Here is a 14,514-nt window from a genome sequence, read left to right on the forward strand (position 1 = left end):
AGAAGAAAGTATGTCTCAATTGTGTGGAGAGCTGACACTGCAGCCCTTGTGTGGAAGGTGCAGAAAAACCCTCATGTCATAGCACTTAACAGCAAGCACTGCTTCACTACCCAGTTCTAGCGTTTCAAGTTTAAGAGCGTTGGACAATGGAAGCTTTAAAAACAAAAAAGATTAAGTAGCAGTAAGATTAATTTTTCTTCAATCTTTCATTTCTCCATCAGCACTCGATTTTTCCCCTGATGAGTTTTCAATATGAAAACATGGCGTGTGGAGAATCACACACACACAGTAATTTTCTCTTTAAAAAGTCAATATAGTTTTAATTAACTATACAAGCCCCTCTTCTCCCAACGTCCTAACACTACTAGGTCAAAACAAGTTTTGGTACTTGTATGCAAGAAGTAGGTTAAATACTAAAGTTAATCCTTTCAGAAGGAAACACATTTTTGTGCGGAAGTGACAGTGGCATGTTAAGTGCCAGTGGCATTGTAAGTACCAGCATTCAACTGGTTTAGTCTATCACTACTTCAAATAAGAAAACAGCAGGTATGCTGGACACTTATTCAGAGTTTTGACCAGCACACCTGATAATCCCATGCAGCAGCGAAATGTTTGGTTTTGAAAAAGAGAAGAATTCTGTCAGGCTGTTTTTCTGCAACATTCATCATGTAAATAAACATTTAATTTTAAGTATTTAATTTACAGAGACTGGATAATTCCACTTGTTCCAAACTCTACTTGTTTAAACATTTGATGTTTAAAATGAAGAGATTCACTTAATTCAGTCCTAAAATCCTCAGACAGCCTTCCATAAGGGCCCACAGTCCATCTTCCAGGATGTCCTATACATGTACAAAGATCTGCTCTTTCATTTTAGAAGTTGATAGCTTTGCCAAAAGATGCTGCTAGGTTTGCTTCCCTGAAGGCTTCTGACACTGTCTGTAGAGAGCAAACACAAAAAGGTACAAGTCATTAACAGTTACAAGTAATTATAGCATGTCTGTGTAACTCTGGTGTTCAACAGCCCGTTTAGAAAAAAACTTACTGGATGGGCATGGCAAACTCTGGCTACATCTTCACATGATGCTCCATATTCCATAGCAAGGGCAGCTTCGTTAACCATTTCGCCAGCACCCTGTAATTTAATGGTATTTGTAATTAGCACAAACCTTTATGCAGTTGTCTAGGTTCTCCTGAATGACTAACAGCTTGTAAATAAGCATCTTTTGCTAAAAAGAAAAGTTGTATTATAACTAGCGCTTCAGCTGTGTTCTAATATAAGTCGTAAGTACTTAATCTATTTGGTGACTGTGCTCAAGCCTAGTATAAATCTAAACATAATTCTTAGTAAGAGTATTTGTCCTGTCATTACAGAGAGTTGTGCAAAATCCGGGCATTTTCCCACAACAAGATACCAGTCAGATAATATCCACATTCTCAAAGCTACACTGTACATTATCACTGCTGAAACCTCCCCAAATCTTCCTTCCTTTTTTACAAGCACCACTTCTCCTAACTTGATGACTACTTTGCAACTGTGCAACACTAATAAAAGACCCTTACAAGGCTAAGGCAGCAGCACAATTTACAATACTTACCGCGCCTAGAATGTGAGCACCCAACAACCTGTCTGTTGATTTTTGACTAAGTATTTTCACCATGCCATCTGTGTCAGCATTTGTCTTTGCTCTACTGTTCGCAGCAAATGGAAATTTTCCGATTTTGTATTCTATACCCTACAAAACAGGTATGTGTTACTGAGTTAATGACCAACAAGAACAATGTAACCATACAGACAATTTGGTAAGTACAAGAACAGAAGCAACACAAAAATAAAAAACACATAAGAGACACAGCAATCACCAAAAGGGGTATAAAGGGGTATTAAAAAAAGATTAATTAGCAAATGAAGAATATTAACTTCACAGAATAGAAGTCATTAAATAGAAGTCATTAAAGAGACCCATTAAAGACAGTGGTGTGCAGGAGGGAATCATTCAATCATACACTCTAAGCAATAAATTCAGATACAGAAATTCTCCTGGAAAAAGTAGCTAGATAAACTGCTAGACGATGAAACCATGCCCAAGATGGAAAAACAGTTTTGTCTGAGAAGAAAACAAACAGTACCTCTTCTTTCAGCTGTTCTTCTGATTTGCCAACCCAGGCCACTTCAGGGTGAGTGTATATCACAGAGGGTACGCAGTTATAGTCGATGTGAACTGCTCCCCCAGCCATCCCTTCTACACAAAGAATGCCTTCATCCTCAGCTTTGTGGGCCAGCATAGGTCCAGCAACTACATCACCAATAGCATAGATGCTATCAGACCAATGAAACAGAATAAGACACTGTTTAAAAACATCCTAGCACACCTAGGCTACCTTATATAATAGCCAGTTTGAAACATTGCTGAAGACTCTAATCAAAACAGATTAAAATACTAAATTTCAAAAGAAAAAGTATAAGAGAGCAGTTTCGACAGAATGACCACCCTTCAAGAAGTACTAGTGACATGAAATATACACAGTGACTTTTAAATTACAAAACTTCAAAGGTTGACTAAAAATCTTTAGTTCCTGAAATAAACCGAAATCTTGAGTTCTCCTTTCAGAAAAGAAAGCTATATTCTGCAATTAAAAACAAAAAAAGTGCTTTAGTAGGTTAAGCTTTTAAAAATAAGAGTTCTGCTTAAAAAAAAAAAATACTTAGTCTTACTTACTTTGGAATTTTGGTTTGGAATCTGTTATTGACTGGGATTCTCCCCCTCTTATCAAGTTCAATTCCAATATCCTCAAGACCTAGATTTTTTGTAAAAGGACGCCTACCGATGCAAACTAGGAGCACATCACAAGTTATTACTTCTGCCTTGCCACCAGCAGCAGCTTCAACACTAGAGAAAAAGAAGTAGGAAAAATGCTAAGCTGTAAACTTTCAGCATTGTATTTCTCTGACTAGTAACTAATGTGATCCAGATGGTGACCTACTGGCTGGATCTGGCATCCAGAACACTTGCACACAGCCTACCCCACGCTTCTTCCTTGCAAGAGTTGAGGAATAGAAGAGGGAAGAAGGGACAGTAACTCTTACTACATTTGTTAACAACGCTTAGATACAGAAATTCAGGGTATATATATCCACTAGCAAGTAGCATGACCTGATGGGATCAAATCTGTACAGCAAAATAATTAGTGCTGAGTACTCAACATCCAAACGACATATATTTTGGGGTGGGGTAGGGCCATGTATTCTGAGCAAGCTTTCTTCTGGCCCAAGAACCAAACACCTGTTAGCAGCTGCCCTGCATCAGGTGCATCCCTCAAGAGCAACTTTGTGTTTAATCGCACCCAGAACAAGTTCAGTTCACGTGCTCTGGGAGTGCAAGAACCAAAGCATGCTAAGTGAGGGTAAGTAGGAAGTGTGTTTCAAAAGCATATTCCTGAACCAAAATGAAACCCTAAATTGTAGAAACAGACTACATGAGAGATCCAACCAGCATCAGCATGGTACGTAAAGAAGCCCAAATCTAGGACCTTTACAATGGTGGAGGACAGACTATCCCGAGGTATGGCGATACAGCAAATACAAGTCACCATATTAAGATTCCAGTGAAAACACATTTAAGCTTACTTTTGTTAAGTAACATTAAGCATTTTCTTAAAACTCAAGCTACAGTTTCTGCATAGAGAATACGTTAACAAGAAAGAGAACCGAAGTAGCGTATACATATGGACTTTTACAAAACAAATTTGCTTTATGTGTTTCTATACTAGCTGTTCATCTGTAAGTCTTCAAAGGGCTTGAGTGTGGCCATTAAAAGACACTCTGGGGTAGTTTCATTTATTTCTGCTCAAAAGCAATAAAATCTCTGCCGCGCTTATTTTGAGACAAGAGGAGGTATGGACAAAATAACCCCTTCAGTAAGGAGCCAAGAATTAATGGCTTGAAAATGACTGTATGAACAACCATGGTATTTATGTTAATTATACCAGAAGATTATACCAGATCTTCCATGAAAAGAATGATTTAGAGTTCTGGTTTTATTACTGATCTCACTATAACAGCACTGGTTTTATACTAGCACACCTTCAACTCAAGTCAATGGAACCTCTCCTGTATAAGCAATCTAGGACTCAATAAACCCAAAATTATGAGCTCTGTAAGTTACAATACAGGATAAAAATTAAATTTCACTAAAGAATTACATTTCATCCTAAAGAATTACATTTCATCCTAAATCCAATTTGCTACATTTAAAAAATAATATCAGATTGTATTTTTAACTAGGTTTGATGGATTGGGAGGAAGAATATATATGGCATTCCTCTAGTTTTATATTAAACACTTACGCTACATCAATTTTTCCATCTGGTTTCTTGGTAGCACCAGTAACTTTGGTGTTCAGTTTAAACTTAAGTCCCTGTTTCTGAAGAATACGTTGGAAGTTTTTAGAGATCTCCATGTCAATTCCCATTCCACCAACATGGCCCATGAACTCAACAGCTGTCACATCTGCACCGAGGCGCTGCCAAACTGAACCCTGCAGTCACAACAATATAGGTAAAAGGAGTTTTTGAAAAGTAAACTTCAGATTTCTTTACTCTATATTTACCACAGACTGTAAACTTTTCAAAAGCAGGACAACATGTAACAGCAAAGTGATCAGTTTTTACAGATGTTACAGTGTAAAATAAAGCAAGTCCAACTTTCCCCAGCTTTTCCACAAAAAATGGATTTATCACTACTTGTTTGCATACCCAAAACTTCAATGATTGAATTCACAGAATTAAGCTTTTAAAGAAATAGCTAACAAAATAATTAAGTATAAATTAGGTATGTTTTAGGTTGTAGGTATAGAAAAATTCAAAATCAAAGAATCTAAATGTAGCTCAGAAAACCCAAAGGAAATTGCTTGTGGTGTTCTAATACCACTACAAACTAAATCAAAAAAATACCACATTAGGAAATTTTATGCAATAAAATGGAACCACTGCTGCTTCTGTATGTATTTATAACCATAACCGCTATCATCAGCTTCACCAACAAAACCCATATACACCCTATTTACCTGCAGTTACCCACATCCATCCAACACAATATTTCACTTCACTTACTCTTTCCCTGCTTAATGGTCAGCAGACTAAGCAACCACTAGGCAGATGTTTACATTTTCAAGCAGTTCTAAGACCAACAAATATACATTCTTTTTGAACCACGTAGGTCTGAGGCAAAAGGACTCAGACAAAGATGAACTAACAAAGTCTCCGCTCCATTGGTTGTTAGATAGAACATGTACAATCCTATCACATAAAAATTTCTTGGGATTAACTGCTACACACAAAAATTTATACTGGCTTAAAATGAACTTCCCTTAAAAAAGGAAGTTCTCTCATCTATATATAGAGCAGGTATAAACCTCAGCGAAAGTTAAACACCCCCCACCCCCCCCAAAAAAAAACCCAACTGTATGTGAGGCCCTATATGTTCCTCTCTCATTTCTCTGCTTAGCTAACCAGCTGCAGGAGTACTGATCCTACAAACATTTATCCCAGCTTTTCTGGTAGAAAAGGGAGCTAGCAGACTATGAAGTCTGAACAGTTTCATTACAACTCACTCAACCAAACATCTGTCAAATCACAGCAACACAATCAAATGTAACACAAAAAATAACACCATGTTCCTTTATAAATTAAAGACCAAGTGGTTTAAATATCCTCTCACCAGTTCCACACCAATGACTCCTGCACCAATGACAACCATCTTTTCAGGAACTTTTTTCAGTGACAGCGCACCAGTGGATGACACGATATTATCTTCATCAATCTAATGACAACGAAATCCACAAAGGGAGGTTTACAGTCTCTTTTATACATTATGTATAAAGCACTTCACAGAAGGTGAAGTGCAGTCAGATGCAAAAAGTTATTACACATTAATTTACATGGATATAACACATTGAAAAAAAGTACCATTAAGATTTCAAATACATACAGTAATTCCAGGGAAGGGAGCAACTTCTGAGCCTGTGGCTATAAGTACGTTCTTTGTATTGATAACTTGTGTGCTGCCATCTTCTTTGGTTGCAGTGACTTGGTTTTTGCCAGTTATTTTTCCAAACCCAGATACATGCACAACCTTTAGTAATCAGAACACAGTAAATTCAGATTCAAATTACTTACGTAAGTTATGCTACATTTAATCTGAATCTCACTAGTGCTTTAGAGAAGCTGCTAACACATACCTTTGCATCACCATCTGGTACAAATAAAGTAATTGTATACTAGCCTTTTAAGTAGATTAAGAATGAAGGAACTGTTCATTTAAAAATTTCCAAGAAGAGAAGCATGCAAATTCTGACTCAGCAAGGGCAGTCACTTGAATTAATTTATATGGCAAGAATATGCAAATGTAAAAAGCAAGAAATTCAGATCAGAAAAAATCATGGATATGCCTCAGTATATAATCCAAACTAACCTTGTTTTGTTTAAATAAATGAGCAATTCCACCTGTTAAGGCCTTCACTGCACCACTCTTCTGTTCCATCATCTTCTCTAGATTCAAACGGATTCCTGTAACTAAGGTTAAAAAACCTTCTATCAAGCACTGCAGTGTTTTTTTAAAGGAGCTAACCTAAACACAATTAACAGCTCTGATGCAGTAAGATGTGTTGAATGGCCCTACTAAAGGTTACATTCAACAACTGCTATGTTAAAAAAGCAGTATTACACTTCTCAAATATAATTTATCTATCCAGGATTCAGGGTTCAAGGAGCAGACGCATCCCTAACCCTCCAACTGACAGATAAAGGGTATTATTTAAGTCTAAAAAGTTTTCTGACCAGAAAACTCTAGTAGTCAGATCTGAATAATTAAATTTGCTTGTTGATGGAAACCATTTATGTTAACAGGCACTGACAAGTTGCTCTTCACACTCACTTTCAATTCCTCTATTAGCGAAATCTTTTCCATGGGCCAAGTGATACAGATGTGAGTTGTTCAGCAAGGCCTAAAATACACACACAGAAATGTGAACTGGGACATACATTCACGATTGAATTAATTATTATATTATCAGGAAAAAAAAAATCTGATGTTATTTGCAAAACATTCTCATTACTAAGAAAAAGTCTGACGTACGTATTTAAAAAGGTGTATTTCAAACACAGAAATTGTACACAGTAGCTCTTACTGAAGTGTTTTACAAAGTTACATATTTAACATAAAAATAGAAAATAGTTAAATTCACACCTATCCTTTTTGCTCATTTCACCAGAGAAATTGGGAATGACTCCATGAGGATTAAAAAAATAGGAACAGACTAAGTAGAGGAAAGAAAGATGATTCTGACTGACTCACAGGAGAATTTCCGTATTACCTAGACAAGAGATTACTTGTCAACAAAAAGAGGATACAGAAAAACTGGATGAGGAAAATCTATACTGAAGTCCCTGTTAAAATTTTAGCCCGTGTAGACATGTGAGTTAAATTTTGTAGTTGAGGAATTGTGCTAAAGTTACTACAACTGCATAGCTAGTTGAGCTGAAGCTAGATGGCTTAGAGCTTGCTCACGTCACTGACATTCAGAATTCAATATTAAAGTTAGAATAATTTTTATAACAATGTTTATAAATCAGCAGCTTGAAATGCAAAACCTCTAGAACTGTATTTTGATTAGAAACAGCAATATAGTTAGGGAGGGATCTTGGTAAGAAAAATTGTGTCTTTCACTATAGCCATCCCAAACATGAGATTATCAGTATCTTTTCAAGGACAACAGCGCAAGTCTGCTCAGACTGAAAGCAGACACAGTAAAACATTCAAAGCACATTGAGATACCTGCCGTATATATACACGCTTGAGTAAAACTAATACTGTCAGAATAAGATAATTCCATTTTTATTAATAAGTCTTATCAACTCTCTTTAAAATTCATTTGCCCATTTCACATAACTGTCACAATCCTGAATCCGTAACATCCAACATTATTTAAGACACAGCCACCACCTAAGACTTCAGCAATTAAAAAAGAAAAAAATTCCATGCCCAGTGTATTATTTTGGATGTCTTTTTGGAAAGGAATTTTCAAATAGTTTGTTATTGCCTCAGTGTATGCAGCCTACGTATCCACTTTGTAAGATATTTATTGCCACTCAAAAAAAATTCTGGATAGCATCTGAGTTTAGCCATGGGTTCAGAAGGTGGGTTTTTTTGTTTGGTTTGGGGTTTTTGGGGGAGGTTTGTTTGTTTGGGGTTTTTTGTTTGTTTGGTTTTGTGTTTGTTTTTTTTTTCTTTAAGAGCTTCAAAGTGTAATAAAAAGACCTAACAAGAAAAGCTGAATAGATCCTAGCAGAGTTCCAAACTTTCAAAGTAACACTGTGTTAATCTACACCTCATTTTTTAGTTTTTCCTCAGTATATTAAGATATTCTGAACTTCATCAGAATTTATTAGTAAAATGTTTAGGAAAATTAGTATGTAATTAAAAAAAACTTTGTATTTATACTGTATTTTCTCCTACCATGCTAATGGAACCTCTCTGAGCAAACAGATTAGAAATAGCAATATAGTTAGGAGGGATCTTGGTTTTCACCTCATTTTTTAGTTTTTCCTCAGTATATTAAGATATTCTGAACTTCATCAGAATTTATTAGTAAAATGTTTAGGAAAATTAGTATGTAATTAAAAAAAACTTTGTATTTATACTGTATTTTCTCCTACCATGCTAATGGAACCTCTCTGAGCAAACAGATTAGAAATAGCAATATAGTTAGGAGGGATCTTGGTAAGAAAATTATGTCTGTTACTATAACTGTTACAAACCTGGCATTACCAGTGTCTTCCTTTACCTGCTGGGTGCTAATGAGTCTGCCTAATTAGTCTAATCTAGTCTATCTAGCAATAGCACTGTTCTTACAAGGCCCTAGTTCTGAAATTACTTAAAACTGGACTCACAACACCAAATACTAGGTTCTTCCGAACTTCTTTCTCCTTTCTTTCAGAGTGCATGCCTTGTACTCCCCCTTTTCCCTCCCCACCTGCACTACTCCACACAAGGACTACCAGCCCCACTCTCAAGGCCATCTTTTGGGGCTGGCAAGAATACAATTTTAGCTTAGACTAGTATTCCAAGAGCTAATCAACTAGGCTTTTTCCACAGTCAATGGAGAGAGACAGCTATCTTCAGAGCATGGTGCATCCAACCAAAACCAGAGTTCATGATTTTTCAGGGGTGCCCCTTTCCCTCTAACTTAGATTTACTTTCTCTACCCCTAGTGACACAGTTCAGCATTCCTTTAACGTAAGAACATCATCTTGGACAAAACTAAAGGTTTATTTTGAACAAACCGATATGAGGTGATCAAGGACTTCACATGGCAGACTACAAGAGGTACAACCATCTGAAACAGTCAACACTGTAGTCAGTTACTGGTTACAACACAGACTGAACAGCTCAGAGTGAGAAGATACATCTGTATGCACCTCTGGTTTTCATTCTCTTCCTCTCTTTCTTTTGGGAAAGCCCACAAAACAGTTTGCAAACAAAACACTTCTGTTCAGCAAATAAAATTTTAACCCTTTGTGTTACTTATTTGGATCCTCAGCTTATCTGGATTGCAATTTCAATTTTTAAAGAAAGTACGTCAATCTTGGAAAAAGATTAAGGAGGAGTTTCTCAAGTGATACATATAATATCTGTTGTTTTTAATGAAGTTATGACAAACTATGTACACTTACCTTGGACGGAATACATCCCACATTCAAACACGTTCCACCTAAGGTTTCATTTTTTTCTACACAGACAGTCTGAGGAAGAAGCAGAGGAAAAAAGAACTTTTTAGCAATACTATGCCACCATTTCCTTACAGGGTATCTGACAAATTAGAATTGATGACGAAGACCAGGCATTTACCTAATAACTCTTCCTCTACAAGTGTCTCATTAACTTCATTCCTAGATTTATTCTGTGGCTCAGATTTCCCCTCCCTCATTTTTTTCCTAACTTAAAAAACACAAAATGGCTCTTTGCAACCAAGTTCTCTACCAGAGGAGAGCCACATTCCCCACTGCACCATTTATACTTTCATACAAGTTTAAGTGCTGTTGTTCTGCTTCAAAAATCCACAAAGTTGCCTCAATTAAATACACCACTCAATTCTGTGAAAGATGTTGCCCTTACAATTAAAAAAAAAAACAACCCTGCAAAAAGCAAAAAAGGTACATCATGAAAAAGATTCCTAAAAACAAGTAATCGCAAGCAAACAACAGACAAATGAACCAATAGATGTTCAAATTTCATGAAGTAATCTTTTCTTTAAAGAAAACAAAACAAAACCCCCAAACTACAAACAACATTTCCCTCTCTAAACACACTATCCTGCAAGACCCATTGCTATAAAGTTGTGCCAATATGTATAAAGAAAGAAAGAATAAAAATCAAGTAAAGCAGAGCCAAGCAAAAATAAGGTCAATACCAACAGGGATGGAAAATATTTCATCTCCTTCTCATCAACTTGCCAACATCAAAGTGTGCAAAGGGAAAAAAAAACAACAACTGACAAAACTTCAGGTAAACTTGTTTAGGTAAAAACAGATCACTTGGAGGGGAAGAGAGTATCGTAAACCTTTTTTATAGAAGCAAAAGAATTGGAATCTCCTTCTTCGCAAGGTGCACACATGTTCAAAATAATAGTTCCTTGGTTTATACTCTAAGAGCTCCAATCTGCTGATAGAAGTGACTACCCAGGGGAAAGCCTTTCATCATTTCTTTTAAATTGCTGCTTTTGTGCTAAAGTAGAGGTGATGGTAACATGAAGAGCAGGATTTACCATACCAAATCGCAGAAACACATAGGGGATCAGCATGTCTCAATCTACCCTTCCTCCTGTTTTAAGCACATGAACGCATGAAAAATGATCCAAGGGCTTTAAGAGCTGCACTATGGATCAAACAGCACCAGACTGCTCCTACCTTTACCTCATAAGGAGGTTCTGCCTCATCCACTTTACATCAACTTCACCGACAAGGCCAAGCAAAGCTGTTGAAAAGCCAATGCCCAGAGAACACTGTTGACAATAACGTGAGATGCTGTGGTGGTAATACAAGGACTTAACGCTTGTGCTAGCACACGTAGCACTAAAATTGAAGGTTAAAGTTCAGTAGTTCAGTAGAGCACACTCAGGTTCTTCCATGAATGGTGTCACTATAAGATCCATCTTTTTGCCCGTCTCACAAAAACATCTCCTTACATTCCTCAAGGACAGCATAAACATTCTTCATGTTTATTCAGTGCTACAGGTGACACATGCAAACATGTCCAAATATTTCGCCCACTCCCACTAGCTGTAAAGCAGTATAACAAAGTTATTTTTTGCCATGATGAAAAACACAATCCAGGGCACTTTAACCTCTTTGTATATGGTATCCTATTGTTAATCACAGATAGGAAGGACCTGAGCACAGTGTTGCTCCAAGAAAAGTGGGCATATAGCCACAAAAAATAGCTCTAGAATAAACAAACATGAACTTACATGGCAGAAGGCCTCAATCTCAATTAAAACCTGTAGCACTGAGCACTTTTTTTCTCAGGTACAAATAGCTCAGTAACAACATACATCTAAAAGCAAGAGTATTTATTAAGACAAAAAATTTCACAAATATAGATAAAGACAACTCAGTTATCTGCACTAGGTCACAGGCAGATGTAAAACTTCTTAATGGAATCTCATTTATATTTTGGTACAGTTAAACATTAGAAGGCTGAAAGATACCCAAAAAGACATCACTGAAACCCCGCTGTGGGAGTAATGAGCAATGAGGGACAACACTCAGAATTACAGAAAAGTTTAGGTTGAAGGGACCTCCTCTGGAAGCCATCTACTCAAACCTTCTGCACCAAACACAGTCAACATCAAAGATGTATCAGGTGGCTTAGGGCCTTGTACAGCCAAGTTCTGAAAATATCCAAGGGTGAAGACCACACGCTATCTGGGCCCCCATTCCAGTGTTTTACTGGAACTCCATTCATCAACAGGAGCTCCTGTCCTTACCAGGTGGTCTAATCAACTCATTTTTGTCATGAAGTCCAGATGTCATAATTCAGAAGCATTGGGACATATCAGCCAGCAGGAACATGCTCAAGACTGCTAGCACTGCCTTCTCAGATTTCAAAATAATTAAGAGAAGAATAATGCAGTGCCAAGAGAGTAAGTTGGTCTCATATTAAGGAGTGAGGGTAAAAAAATAACCTGCTGAAGTCACACTCTGTATTTTCCTAAGTTTAGAAAGTCTGAAATGCATTATGCACATATAACTCTCAAATACTCAATTAAATGACACGTCATTAGTACACATCAGATAAAAGTTGCCTCTTCAAAAGGCATTCAAAGACAACAGACAGAACAACAAAGATGAACATAAATAAATGTAAATTAGATACTACAGTATTTCTACAGATATTTTTGCCTCTAAAATTCTCACATGGCAATCAAATTCCTCTACTCACATTCAAAAACCACATCAGTTGAATATTATTTTTTCCTCTTTTGAGTTCCCTCAGTCTGTTCTTCAGGCCAGTTTTTCAGTGGCCTTTTTGTCACTGTCACAATTTTTTTTTCCCCCCTTTTTTTTTGGGGAGGAAAATTCCTTCCTAGCATTCTTTTCTCACCTTCTCTTCACAAGAGTATAAGCCCATCTCAGTTATCACTTCCAATGAAAACCAAGCTGTCCTGAGCAGCTTTGTCAGTAGCCTAGCAGTGCTATAGACAGTAATACCGTCACATCTCCATTTCAACTTCTGTATAATCTGGGTAAGCAAGGTAAAGAAAGATTACCAACATGTCAACAGCATCTGGTGGCCCAAGATGTGACAGAAGAATTTCGGTTTTTCAGTATCACACAAACAATTTCCAAGTTCATCTGGATGAATATTCTGCTATCTGAGCAAGGTCTCATCTTACCTTAAATCCAAGCTGAGCTGCTTTGATAGCAGCAACATACCCTCCAGGACCAGAGCCAATAACTGTGACATCGGCATCAACTGAAACAGAGAACATTTGACTTATTTTTGTTTCAGCAATTAACATTTCACTGCAGGAATACCAGTTTATAATTTCTGAAATAATTCATGTTTCAAAATATTTTTTTTAAAAAAGCAAAATGGCTATTAAAAATGATGCAACTTAATAAACTGGGTTTAGGTAAGTAAGTTACACCTCACTTCTGAGAGTAACTTTCTGGACAAAAGGAATGGTTGCGTGGAGGTATTCACTCTGCAATAAAAACAACCAGTCTTAAATTTTACAGGGAAAATAATGTAAAATGAAATGAGGCAACTGAATTCTGTCTGACCCATCCATCCTGCTATAAATCCTTTAAGAACTTAACCCAAGATGTCTGGATAGTTTACTATAACATTTTTCCAACGTAGCTTCTATTGATGTTTAGTGCAAAAGATAAAAGCTTACTGAATGCCATAAAATCAGTAGTTTATAAAGGAGAAAATATGGCTGAAATAGACATCTATGCAACCTCTATCAATTACAAATGCAGAAGTTATGAACTTTGCACCTAATTCATATCTCATAACCACAACCTCCTTTGGAATATTAATTACCATCACTGCTTTTATGTTATATAAAGTTCAACTTCTATTTAGAGCTTTAGCTTGATATCAAATAGGACAAATAAGCCACTATTTTTCATCTAAATCTCCATGCTGACATGGATTCCCCTGTCACTTGGAAGACTGATTTCTGAGTTTGAAGCACTGCTTTGGTTTTTGAGGGTTTTTTGTGTTGTTTTTTTTGTCCAAAAAAATTCTTCACAATTAATTACCTTGATCAGCATAGGTCCTTTGTGACACTGCACAAATTCCCTGGAGACCATGATGAATTTGATCAAAACGGCTTCTCTAGAAAGAGAAAAAAACCCTTAGTTTTAGAAGTTGAAGTCTACCTTTGAAGAAAAATAAGCATTCAACCACACACAGACGAACACACAGTTACAGTCACCAGTTAACCAAAACAGGAACATGACTGAAGGGGACATGGAGCGCACTGACTGGAACAAGAGGTAGAAGTTGCTCTGCCGCTTACCTGCTCTGCAACCTCAGCTGATCATTACACCTGTTTTCACATCAGCCTCACCTAAGGCTGCCTCTAACTGCACAAACTTTCAACCCTTCACACGGGGCTCTCAAACCACTTAATGACATATATTAGACACCCACAGGAGTTTATGAGGAGTCTTGTTCCATAACCATCCCCTTTGGCCACTTCCTGTGAACAGGCAACATCTCAGAGGTCGTTCTGGAGGGTAAGATTTTTTAATTGTAATGGGACTGCATAGCACAGTTGCTACAGGCATCTCACGGGCCGATCACCCTGTAACTGCAGTAGAGGATGCTCCTGAAAGTATTTCTGAAGCCCTCAGTGCTTCCCAAAAGGCGGGAAGCGACGCTCCGACAGCTGGCGGTTTCCACAGCCACAAAGGTATCCGCCCTCACTCCCGACTCCGCCC

The 14,514-nt window shown here is 37.1% G+C and overlaps 1 protein-coding gene across 1 annotated transcript in view; it reads right to left on the reverse strand.

Moving 5' to 3' along the window:
* Positions 1-302: 302 nt before the first annotated feature.
* The window catches only part of DLD (dihydrolipoamide dehydrogenase), a 23,087-nt gene continuing 8,875 nt past the window's right edge, over positions 303-14,514 (reverse strand). Inside the window, exons 3-15 of the mRNA XM_009289088.1 lie at positions 13,831-13,906; positions 12,954-13,033; positions 9,733-9,801; positions 6,935-7,004; positions 6,473-6,573; positions 5,990-6,133; positions 5,720-5,821; positions 4,348-4,538; positions 2,721-2,891; positions 2,131-2,320; positions 1,599-1,736; positions 1,046-1,135; positions 303-939 (exon numbers count right to left, since the gene is read on the reverse strand). Coding sequence (XP_009287363.1) covers positions 874-939; positions 1,046-1,135; positions 1,599-1,736; positions 2,131-2,320; positions 2,721-2,891; positions 4,348-4,538; positions 5,720-5,821; positions 5,990-6,133; positions 6,473-6,573; positions 6,935-7,004; positions 9,733-9,801; positions 12,954-13,033; positions 13,831-13,906 — 1,488 coding nt within the window. The 3' untranslated portion in view covers positions 303-873. The remainder of the gene's footprint in view (positions 940-1,045; positions 1,136-1,598; positions 1,737-2,130; positions 2,321-2,720; positions 2,892-4,347; positions 4,539-5,719; positions 5,822-5,989; positions 6,134-6,472; positions 6,574-6,934; positions 7,005-9,732; positions 9,802-12,953; positions 13,034-13,830; positions 13,907-14,514) is intronic.

This window comes from Aptenodytes forsteri, unplaced genomic scaffold (genome assembly GCF_000699145.1).
Source record: "Aptenodytes forsteri isolate BGI_AS27 unplaced genomic scaffold, ASM69914v1 Scaffold137, whole genome shotgun sequence".
In the NCBI taxonomy this organism is placed as follows: domain Eukaryota; kingdom Metazoa; phylum Chordata; class Aves; order Sphenisciformes; family Spheniscidae; genus Aptenodytes; species Aptenodytes forsteri.